This window comes from Hydra vulgaris, chromosome 12 (genome assembly GCF_038396675.1).
Source record: "Hydra vulgaris chromosome 12, alternate assembly HydraT2T_AEP".
NCBI classification, from domain to species: domain Eukaryota; kingdom Metazoa; phylum Cnidaria; class Hydrozoa; order Anthoathecata; family Hydridae; genus Hydra; species Hydra vulgaris.
The window spans coordinates 15,910,234-15,922,796 of record NC_088931.1 but is presented as its reverse complement, the minus strand read 5'-3'; the positions used below and the strand labels follow the sequence as shown (position 1 = coordinate 15,922,796).

At 25.6% G+C, this 12,563-nt stretch overlaps 1 protein-coding gene across 3 annotated transcripts in view; it reads right to left on the bottom strand.

The window, feature by feature from the left end:
• The window catches only part of LOC100212091 (RING finger protein 150), a 38,724-nt gene extending 28,646 nt beyond the window's left edge, over window positions 1–10,078 (bottom strand). The window contains exon 1 of one of the 3 annotated variants that reach the window (XM_065812328.1): window positions 9,329–10,078. In XM_065812328.1, coding sequence (XP_065668400.1) covers window positions 9,329–9,964 — 636 coding nt within the window. In that variant the 5' untranslated portion in view covers window positions 9,965–10,078. The remainder of the gene's footprint in view (window positions 1–9,328) is intronic. The other 2 variants (XM_065812327.1, XM_065812329.1) reach the window with 2 other exon arrangements.
• Window positions 10,079–12,563: the final 2,485 nt, after the last annotated feature.

Sequence of the window (12,563 nt, the reverse complement as noted above, 5' to 3'; positions counted from 1 at the left end):
CACATATAGGGCATATTTATTCAGGTTTGTAGAGTTATTAAGGAAACCAAGCATAAATATATTTTTTTAAATTAAACTCATTAAAATTACTAAATACAAATGTTTTTTTAAAAAAAAAATAACTTCAGTATCTCCAACCACTTAAGTTATTAAGCAAAGGAGAGCTGGGAGTTAGCAGAAAACAAATAATATCATGCATCAGTTGGCACCAACTAATGACAAATTATATTACTTACACGTTGAAAAATATTTAAATTTGCAAATAATATAATGCATCAATTAGTGCATCATAACAATGTACCAACTGCATTATTGCTGCCAATGCTGATACCAGTAAAAAAACAAACAAAAAAACAATGAATATCTAATAAATACCAACATTTTGATATCTAATAAATAATGGATATCTAATAAGTATTAAATATTGTTTAAGAAGTGTAATGCTGTATTCAATATTCAATAAAAATTAAAAAAATTAATTTCGTTTTTAGCCAAATAACATTAATGTTAACCAAAACTAATTTATTTAAGCATATTAAAATCATTAAAAATGCATATCATGTGAAAGTCAAAGTTTTAAACAGCATAGAATGCCAAGTTTAGAAGTTATACTTAAACTTATACTCCTTCTAATTAAATGCAGATGAAATAAACAAATGCTGATGAAATAAATGAATAAGCCTGTAGATAGCATTGTATATTATAAAGATGCTGAGATACAAAATAAAATGAAGTTTTGGCTAAAATGACAAGCCTAATTTTTATTGATACACATTTATTATTTAGTTTTAATCAAAAAAATTTAGCTCAAATATATACATTTTAATTTTCTTTAATATAAACACAACATGTGCTGAGAGTTAGTTCCTTTAAACAATTTTATAATAATTTTCATTAAAGTGTCAATTAATAAAATATTCAAATGATTGTGATTTTATAAATCAACATCAGTTTATTGATAAAATCTAACTACATCTTACAAATCAAATTGAACTGTCATTGAAATGCTTAGAACTGTCTATCTCTGATTCTTACATATAATTAAAACTAAAAGCCATTGAAAAATTTTCTAAACATTTAGACTAGTTATTAAAACTTTTAAAATTTTATTTCTCTAAAAACAGGGCTGCAAGTATCTATTTAAGTTAGGAATTTAATACTACAAGAAACAACTATTTAAGTTAGGAGAGTAAAAATGCAAGAAACTTATAAAAAAAAACTTGAAAAACTGTAAGTTGTATAAATCAGGAAAACTTGAAGTGGAAAAACTTGAAGTGCAAGGAAAAAACTAGAAGAATAGAGGTATTAGAGCATGAAAGAGCAATTTTACAGTAAAAAGATGCAAATTAGTAGTACTTATACAAAGAGAAAGAGTCGCTGCCTTATGGCAATGGTACAGGATTAGGCTTAAAAAATAGAGCATTTATATTAACAATGTGTTTGAACATTGCCTAAAAGTGAAACAGCATCATTAGATTACCCAGCCCATATGACAACAGTCTTACAAACAAGGACAATTACAAAACTTATAGAGATAGAGAATAAAATTTGAGAGTAAGAGAATGAATAGAATTAAAAAAGATGCAACCTTAGCAGATGTTAACTTTGCAATTGATAGTATATATGCACAGCAGACATTGGCTTTTAAAACTCCAAAAAGCTATTTTAAAGAATGGCAAAAATTTATCAAAACTTGATCCAAAACATCTGCAAATGAGTCTATTTTTTGAAAAATAGCCAAATATTATAAACTCTAACATTAAATTAGGGTTATACATTTGTCATTTATTTTTTTAATATAATTTGCTCATTAAAAGTTATAAAGAAATTGAAATTCACTTTATTTAAAAAACTGTTCTTTTTCTTGAAGTAATTAGCTTGATAGACAACATGATGACTAACTTAAGTATCAATATAGTTACTTAGAAAGACAGCTTTTAAACTCCAGTTCCGAATTCCAGTTTAACTGGTCTAAATTATGTCTAACTATGTCTAAATTAGAATTATATAGTAGTTTTAAGTAGAATAACCATCAAAATGTCAGTTTTTAAAAGAAATACAAATATATTTACGAATCACTAAAAAGAAGATATAAGTTATAAACTGTAATTGTAGATGCATATATTAGAAATCCATGCAAGAATTTTCAAATCATATAATTTATCATAGATCTAAGGTTATGATTTGTATTGAAGGTATGATTTATCATAGATCATAGCTATCTAAGAGTTTGTAAGTTAGTTATTTTATATATCAAAAAGAAGACTAAGAAGCCATTATTGATTTTTTAAATATATTATTGTCAGCATAATGTTATTATTTGATGCGTAAAAATATAAGTAATGATATTGTATCATACATGTGGTGAGTAGGAAGTGTAACTTTGTTAATAAAATTTAAATCAAACTATTGAATCTGGAAAATTTTAGTTCAAGATAAAGTATTTAAAAAATTTAGTTATTATTTAATCCAAATATCTTTTGCACAACATTTCTGCCAATATTGTTCTATAACACAATTTTGGCATCTTTTTTAAACTAAATTTTTAAATATTATATATTTAACAATTACTAATAGTAATATAAATAAACTTTACTTTATAAATTTTTAATATATTTATTAAATGTTTAAATTTCTTTTTAAATTAATTAAATTATCTAACTTTTACACAATAATAATTCTAGAGTATCTTTCTTTATAAAGAAAGATACCCCAGAAACATAAATTTTTATGTTTCTGGGGTAACATGGTTAAAATAAAATTAACTTATATTAATACTGTTTTCACTTAAAGTCTGAATCATATTATATGCCTTTGAAACTCACTATTAGTATTATTTATACTACAATAGTATATATAGTAATACTATAAGTAGTTATCAAAAGCATATAATATGATTCAGTCTAAAAGTTATAATTTTAATCTTATTATATGCCTTTGACTAAAGCTTATTTCTGTTACTCTTTAATGAATTTTATTTACTGGTGGAGCAAAAAGATTGTTACACAGATTGTTGGCAGGCAAAACAGATTGAAACATTTGGTACAGTACACTTATAGTTTTATTTACTTAGAATGTTTTATTTTAAAGATGTAGCAAAAGAAAAACCTATTCCAATTTGGCAAACAATAAATCAAATTAATACTACAGTTAGTGAAAATTATTAAAAATTTAACTTACCCAACTGCAAACCTCTCATACATATTTTTTAATTAGCAATAAGCATACATACACTATTATTTTTTGTATGCATCTGTGAATGGATGATAGTTTATTATTTCTATTTTACTTTTATAATTCTTTTAAATGTGTTTAAAACTACTTTCATTAATTTTCATTGTTAATTTATTAAAGAGAGAACGTTTTTTAAAGTTAGTTTGAATCTTAAATCGTAAAAATCTTATTTTACTGTTGTTATTTTTTTCTTTGTATTTTGTAATTAGTTATAAATAATTTTTTTTAGTATCAGACAGATCAATTGAGCTATGATATTGTGACCCTAAAAGAAGTGAAAAAAGCTATTTAACTAAGCATTGATGCTGTCTTATCTTCTGAAAAATCTAGTAAAAAAGACTGATTGACCTAATCTATCTGATCTAATATAAAATTGATTTAATATAAAAAAGACTGATTGAATAGTAACATGTAAAATCTAAATGGTCAAATAATTCTACAACTGACTTTATAATTGTTAATAAACATAAAAAAATATAAGACAAGTTGAATCATTATGAAAAATTAATAAGAATAATTGAAAAATAATTACAAAAAAAAGTGGAACTTATTCAAGAAGGTAGTGATGATGCTATTTACGGTGTGTGGAATTTTTTGTGTAGTAGTACTCTGCATTACGTAGTCATGGCATTGTTATCTAGCAAATAGTCTCTTGCATTATTTCAACCTAACTAAATTTAATTGTTTATATTTATTATTATCACATACCAATATTCCACCTTTACACGCATTAGAAACTGCATGTGTAGTGTGTATGTTAAAATTTTAAAATTTAGTTTTATATATAGTTAATTTATCTCATGTTTGTATTAAGCTTATGCATATAATGTAATAATTGTTTTAATTTAAATATATATAGTTTTTTGTTTTTTTCATTCATATAGCACTTGTATATATTGAGTATTTATAAAAAAAATATAATTGAGTTTTTTCTTTAGTGCAACCAACCCTCTACCAGACCTTCCTGTTTAGCCCATTAAGTTTAGTATGAGTTTTCTTTTTTATACAAACCAATTAAATATGTGTTTACACAGTTATAATGGGAGTATGAAAAACATTAATTTTTTCAAAAAAAAAAGACTTTTTATAATTTTCTTTTAAAACTTTTTAGTAAATAGTAGTACCAAAGTAATGCATGGTTAAAAATTAGTAATATGCATGGTACTACTTTTTGGTAATTTTAAAATAAATATAATAAATACAATCGCCATTACATCCATAACTAAATAATTTTCTAAAAACTCGTAAATCTTAGCAAGTGGGAGAAAATTTATCAAAAAAAAAAATAGTCATCCTATGTCATTCTATATATAGCATCCTAAGCAATAAGCAATACAATTGCCTAATTCCTACTAATCAACCCAAAATCATAACAAAAGGTTTATTATGTAGCCTCAAAAATGCAAACCAAAAGCTCCAACAGAGACAAAAATCAGAAACATAATCTTTATTAATCATTATTATAAAGAAATTAAGAAAAGTTATGGTAGCTATTATATTTTATTTTATATAGAATGTAATGGCTACCATTACTTAACTCTAAACATTTCAGTTTTATGAATAATAAAAAACTTTGTGCAAAAATAAAAATAAAATTATATAAACTTTTTATTGGTGGTTAACAAGATGCAGTTAAAAATTTTGAACAAAAATATGTGCAAAAAAGTCAACTTACTGTAGTAAAAATGAAACTTCCTCCAAGATATGAAATGACTTAAAACTTAAACTAACTTAAGTGTCTTTTAAATCTGTTTCTGATTTTATAATAGCATTACCCAGTTGTTCAATAAGGGTTTACTTTTTTTTTACTTTTTGCCTAAAGCATTGGCTTTAACCAACAATTCCATGGAATCAGATTCTTCTGCTTAAATGCTAAAACATTTAATTTTTTCATTTAGGGTAACAATACCTGATTTTTTTTCTTTGAGGGCATCCTTTAAGGGAATGATTTTTTTCTTTGGGGGAATCCACAAAGTATGAACATAGCAAAACCAATGATACATGCCCTGGTAAAAGATTACTAGATCTGTCTAACAACATCAGTGGAGTAGTCCAAGATCATCTGTACACTTTTGCTAAGATCATCTGTATTTTTTTTTTACTCTTATAACATCTGTCCAATATCATCTGAAAATTTAACAACCCCTAACAACATCTTTAGAAAGATGTAACTATATCTGGTAATTTTTCTAATCTAAGGAGTCTTAACTGACCTCTATGAAGCAGTTTGTATTAGATTAAAAGTTACCAGTATAGGGTGACCTGACCATAATTGATTGATTGATACAAATTTTAAAAAAATTAAAGCGTATTTTTTTTAATTATTTAACTGATTTTAATAAATACTAAAATTTGAACTATCTTCTGAAAAGGGTAAGCTGACTGATTGCAATAAAATGATAATCTATAACTTACACTGCAATAATATCTTTTTCAAAAAGGTCTTAGACTAGACATACTAGTACTTTTACAAATATCTTAAAAATATTACTAGCAGAAAAAAAATAAAGATCATTTTAAAAAGTTCCTTGAAATTTCTATTTCTTTCTATAAAATTTAAGAATTCCATGACTTTTTCCATGACCAAATGAAATTCCATGAATTCTATGACTAGGTCACCCAAAAGGAGGCAGCCCTTGGAATTAAGGTCAGTATTTGGCAATGCCGACCTCTAACAGATTAAGGTCGGCAAAATATTGCCAAATTCATTTTTCCTAATTTCGAGAGCTAAGGAGGTATAAGCAAAAACCTATAAGTAAAGTCAAGAAGATCAAGTAATTATAAATGTTGATGTTTTTGCTAGAAAAATGTCTAAAATTTTTTACTAAAATAATTTTACTATTCATTCATGCAAAAAACAATTCAAAAGACAAGTTTATTTAAGCAATAAGCATAACTTATCTAATCATAACATATCTAATCAATGGTTATCATTTTGATATATGCCCAGTGATTACAAAAATCATTTCAAGTATCATTTTAATATCAAAAAGATTAAAAACAAAAAAACTATTTTAAAGGACAAACAACTCATACTGCCAATAACCTTGATGACTGTATATTGATAGCAACAACCTCAATAGTAAGATTAATTAATAACAATGATAAAATAGACAGCGCCAATAAGGACATGGCTGACAGACTGGCTATATTCAGTTTTAAAAAATTAAGAAGATGAAAAGCCCCTTACAACAGTTTAAGAATAACAATGTCTTTTAACATTATTAAGAATATAGCTAAAAAGTTTTTAGATTTTGATAGTTTTTAAGAAACAATTAAAAAATTTCTTATGCCATAATAAACATCAACCTTATTCTTATGTCATATAACATTATTAATAAAAATTAAATGTGAGGTATTCTTTAAAACAAGATCAATAATCAGTGGTAAAAACAAACCTGTATCATCCAACCTTGTATAGTATTTATAATCTTTTATGGTATATATTGATCAATATATACAATAAAAAGTCAGAAAGTCACAAACTTTTATTCTATATTTTTATAAAAATAAGACTTCTTTAAAAACTAGACCACCAAAATGATAAATATTACTACATTTTTTATGACAGTTTTATTAAGCCTCCTAAAAGTTTAATATTTTGTGAAATTTTTTACATAACCTGAGAATTAGCATAAAATCATTAAACTTTTTTACTTAAATAAACTTTGTGGTTAACATAAAATAAGGCAATTAAAAAAAAAAAAATTAATAGTACGCTGTGATTAGATGAAGAAATAAAATGACTCAGCAGCATTGGTACTAGTTGTTAACAAAATAAAAACAAATTAGTTGTGTTTGAGGTCTTACAAAGTGCAAAAACTCTTTTTAAACATTTGATTCCAAGAAATTTCAGTTTCTGGATCACTAGCGGTGTTGGAAATCATAAATTGCAGTTTTCTACATTGCAGCCAGAACTTTTAAAAGTGTCTTTAGCAATGTAATCATAAGTTAATAACAATATTTAATAATTTCCTTCAACACATAGTAGTTGCTGAGTGACACTCAAAAATACTATAGTTAACTTCAACATTAAAATTGCTTATGTTCACACAAATAGATGAATAATAAATTGTGAAATATGAAAAATAGTTTATGTTTATATAATTTTCAATTTATAAAATTTTTCGTTATGTATTATATTGGTTTCGGTTTTAAGTTATTTGAACTGACGAATTAGTTGTTTTAAAGTTTAAAAATTTCAGACTTTTTTACTTTCTTAATTTTCTTCCGCTAGTAAACCTTCTGTTCTGTGTTATTTCAAAGTAGTTAGTAATGTTTCTCTAATAATTTTACAAGTTTACTATAGAGTTATGAAGAAAACAAGATGTGCAGTATACACAGACATACACAAAAAATGAAAGAAATGTTTTATAATTTAGGTACATAATGAATTCATTTCTATAAAAATAATTAAAACACACAAAAATATCATGAACTTATCCTGTTTGAAAATTTCATACAACAAAACCAGTTATTTTTATAACTGGTTTTGTTGTATGAAATTAAGTCTAATTAATAAAGATTAAAGTAGAATATGAACTGCAATGAAAGCTAAACATTAAATATTAAAGTATCGCATACTTTTTCTAAGATATCTCAAAAAAGACCTCAAAATATCAACTCTATGAGGTATTAATAACAAATATATATCAATTATTGCTAAAACAAGCAAATCTAACTTCTTTCATTGATATATTATCATGAGCAATTATGCCACTATTTTCAGGTATTTGGGTGGAATACCCAATGATGTCTATTATTTTGTGGAATCAGTATTTGCAAAAGTTCCTGATTGAAATACAGAATCTCTCAAAAACCCAGTATTCCTGTATGAATGTAATTTTAACTTAATTTTAACAAAACTTATACACAAAACATTGAGAATCTATGGATGAATGATATTAGCAAACTTCTATAACAATTTTACTTATATAAAGATTTGATTACAATGGATCTTCATAAATAAACTTGGTGCTAAAAAATTTTAATAAAAATTTTCTATTAGCAAATATATTGGCCTTTCCTATCACACATCTTATAATAACAATTTAAGGATTACAGCTAATATAATAGCCTATATTTGATAATTAACTTTAAAATTTATTAAATAAAATTTTATACGTTAATATGTATTATCACCAAATATAATGTAAAAAATAAATAATATAAAATAAATGTTAATAATAAAATATAAAACATTAACAAGTAAATGATAAAAAAAAAAGAAAAGAATTTAAAAAAATAATAACAATAAATACTTTGAATTTTATCTACTTTGCTTTCTGTAAACATTCAAAAATTTCTTTACAAATAATGAGCAGGAGAAGCTAAAAAATAAATTTATTTTCTGCTGCTTAATTGAATAATTAAAAACAATACTTTATAATCAGAACTATAACTATAATAATAATACCATGCAAAAAATAATTTTTTTAAAAAGCATGGTGTGTGCTTAACTGACTTTTATGATTTGTGACTGCTTTTTTTAAAGCGTGTTTGGCATCTGTGATGTAAAAATATATTTTGCTATGTCCTTTTTTAGAATTATTTATTAATTAGATTTCATTTTGAAAATAGATAAAACTAAGTTTATTATAGTCAGTTTTTTTGTAGTTACAAACATTTTTATTTATTTCATCAGTATTAAAGACTAATACACTTCCAGGACATTTCTGTTATGAAAGTGAAGAAGTACCAAATATATGTTAAACTACTTTTTTAAATATATATATCTATTTTCTATGCTTGTTTTTCTCACGAAGTGATGCACCATTTCTATTTTATTGACTTAATTGAAAATAAACAATTAGGCAACATCACAAAACTGCGGCATGTTAAACAAAAAAATTTGAGTTGGTCACAGTTTTCTCTTTAAGTTCACGTGATCAAATTTATTACTTGAATGACCACAACTTCTTGAACAATTACCAAACTTATATGATATTTTTTCATTGTATTAACAACTTAAAATTATTTCTAACGATGCAAAACAATGCAATATTCAGACAATTTGAAAATTGTTACACATATACCTGAATTACATAAACTAGATAAAAATATAATTAGGATCAACACCTCTATATAACTTTACCTCTTTTCTATCACTATGATAAATGTGACGAAATCTTTGAACATAATAAAACACCAACCATGCAAGTGATATGCACATTAATAATATAAAAGAAACTAGCACAAAAAGTACTGAAGTTTTACTAACTTTCCATCGTTTATCTACATAATGAGTCCCAGGATTAATATTACAATCTATCTTTTCCTCATATTTATAATATACTTCAGTCAATTTTTTTCCATTTTCTTTGCTTATAATTACTGAAACAATTTTTTCATTATTGTCTTCATAAAATGGTTCATCATTTTTATTATTAATAAAGATTACAGCTGTAGCATTGTAGGTTAGAGCAACTTCAATTTTTGTTTGGAATGAACAATTTCCATAGGGGATTAAAATAACTTTTAAGTTACCAATATTATTTATTTTTTCAAACGAAGAACACCATGATTGATCTTTTAAATAGAACAATTGCCCACTCCGCGGTAACTTTGGACTATCGTTCCCATATTTTCCATAGAGACTAAGTTTTTTTTCGCTTTTATAAAAATCTAATATTGCTTGTGTGTAAGTAGTTCTATCATCTAAACTACTGGTTTCGCAAAATACATTTACTAAAAAAACTATTGAAAAAAACCAAATAAAAATGTCGTTCATTTTTCCAGTCGATCATAGATACATCATAACATACATATCCTGTTTAGTCAAAAATTTAACAAGAATTTCTTCTCTTGAAACAAAATAATCCTTCCAATGACGTTGTAAAGTTAAACAACATCCAATCATTTTGCATTATTAAAAAAAACGCTACTTTAATACGTCGGTTTTTAAAGAAAATTTTTTAATGAAATAAACTCCACCGCTGGTTCAATTGTCAACTTCTATTTTTCTGCTAAATATTTGTTTAAACTTATTTTAAAGAAGAAATTAATTTGAGGAATTTATTTAAGCAAATTTGACTTAACATGTCAACATTTTGTTTTGAATTTGTAATAGTAGGATGAACGCGATACATTTATGTTAATTTCCAAAATAAAATATGTATTTCGGGGAAAAGCGCCGCTACACTGTTTTGCCTGAGATATTATCTAGGTATTAGTTACCGCATATAACTTCCGTTATTACTAATACTCAAAAGATTGTTACAATATTTTATTTTTTAACTATCTTAAGTTAAAAAGTTTTTTAAAAAAATATTCTATATTATTTTAAGCGAAATTTACTACCAAAAATATTCCTTCTTGTAATATTAACATCAAAGTCCGCAACTGTATCAAGTTATTATTTTTTTAAATTTAATTCACTCACAACAAGGCTGCTAGCAACCACTATTTAGTTAAGAGCTACTAGAAAACAAAGAAGGAAGAGAAACAAAGGAGCTAATTAAAGGTTAGCAAAAGACTTAGCAAGTTGAAGATTTAATGAGTTAGGAAAACATGAAGATGAGCGAGAGTTTGAGAGTATTGAAGTGGGGAAAAAAAGATGAATAAATGAAAAACTTTACTGAAAGTCAAGCGATGATGAGTTTTTGTGGATGAAACTAGAGAAGATAGCAACTTTGAGCAGCAACCGTGGAAGTATTTGTAGAAAAGAGAAAGAGATGCAATCTTTCAATTCTGGAAGTTGAAAGCGACGCGGTTGAAATTTGATGGAGCCACAGCCGGGTTTGATAAAGTACAGCTAGGGCCTGGTTTGCAACCGGGGCTGTATAAACATTTATACATCTTAAAGTATTTTTTTTATACATAACTCGTATTATATTTGTATACATATGCATATATAAACACCATTATGATCAACATGATCATCATTATCAATATTCCTATCATGATCATCATGATCATCATGATCATCATGATCATGATCATCATTATCACAATCATCATGATTATCATCATTAACACCATCAGCCTTTAACCTCCCTTATTTATGCTGTTTCTCTAATATAAACAATCTAGAGCATTTCTTTTCTTTAACTAAAGCACATTCATACAATATGTAAGGTACTCTCTTCAAGTTTACTTACTCCTAATTTTAACATTTATCCCTGAAACTGCTACCTCTCTACATGTGGATACCTAAATCAATTTAATCTTTTCTAACAAGCGTTGTTCGATACAACTTTTTTTTCTAATCTGTACTTTTAACTCTTAGCCATCTTCATGTTTTCCTTTTGTATACATTTTTATGTCTTAGTTAACCATTTCCTAGCTTTTCAACCCTATTCTATATTTATAAAGTAACTCATAACTTAATAGTGGTTGTTTGCAACGTTTTTGGAAGTAAATAAGAGTTTAAAAATATATAAATATATGCCAGTATTTAATAAATAGTAAATGCAAGTATTAATTTATAATATATAAAGTACTATAAACTTTTATCTAGCCCCGGCTATCAATCCCTGCTGAATCTTAAAATTTTTCCAGGAAGCTTGGCAGTTAAAACAGGTCTAACCACGTTTACAATGGGTTTTTGGACCTTGTCTAGAAAAAATTAGCGTCATAAGAAGAACCAGCCCAAATATGCAAATAATATTTCATGCAGGGATAAATAAGAGATTTGTAAAAGTAGAGATAGATATTAAGAATAAGATCATGGCGAGCACGATAACGAGAAGCAACTTTAGCAGATGATAATTTGCAATAGATTGTATATATGGTTTCCATGAGAAGTCATTAGTTAATGATAGTCCAAAAAAACGTAAAGAAGAGTACTTAGTGAGAGGATTGCTTTTAATTAGCATAGGAACGCCGAAAATATTGCCATAGCTGTTAGCAGTAAATAACTAAGTTTTTTTAGAGTTCAAGTTCACTAGCCACTGCAAGCTCTAACCTGTTCAAGAGAGACTAACTTCAAAATGTACTGCTTGTTCTAAGCGATCGAAAAAAGAAGGCTTTTTGTCAAGAAAAGAGTGTTAAATTAATTCATTTACAAATTGAGCAACTTTAGAGTAAACAATATTGTCGAAAAAGACATTCTAGTTTTATCATTTTTTGTCTTAATTAATCTCTAGTGGTTAGATTCTATCAAAATTAAAAAAAGAAAATTATAAAAAAAACTCATACACAATAAACATAATTTTTAGATATCTCTTACTTATTTTTAGATATCTCAACTAAGAGATGTTGAATATATATGAATTGAGCAAAACCAAGTTAGTTTACAATCAAGAAATGTAAATAAGTGACAAAAGACTTCATAAAGTTATTACTCACATAACCAATACAACTACTTATAGAGCCAGTGCAAGTAAATG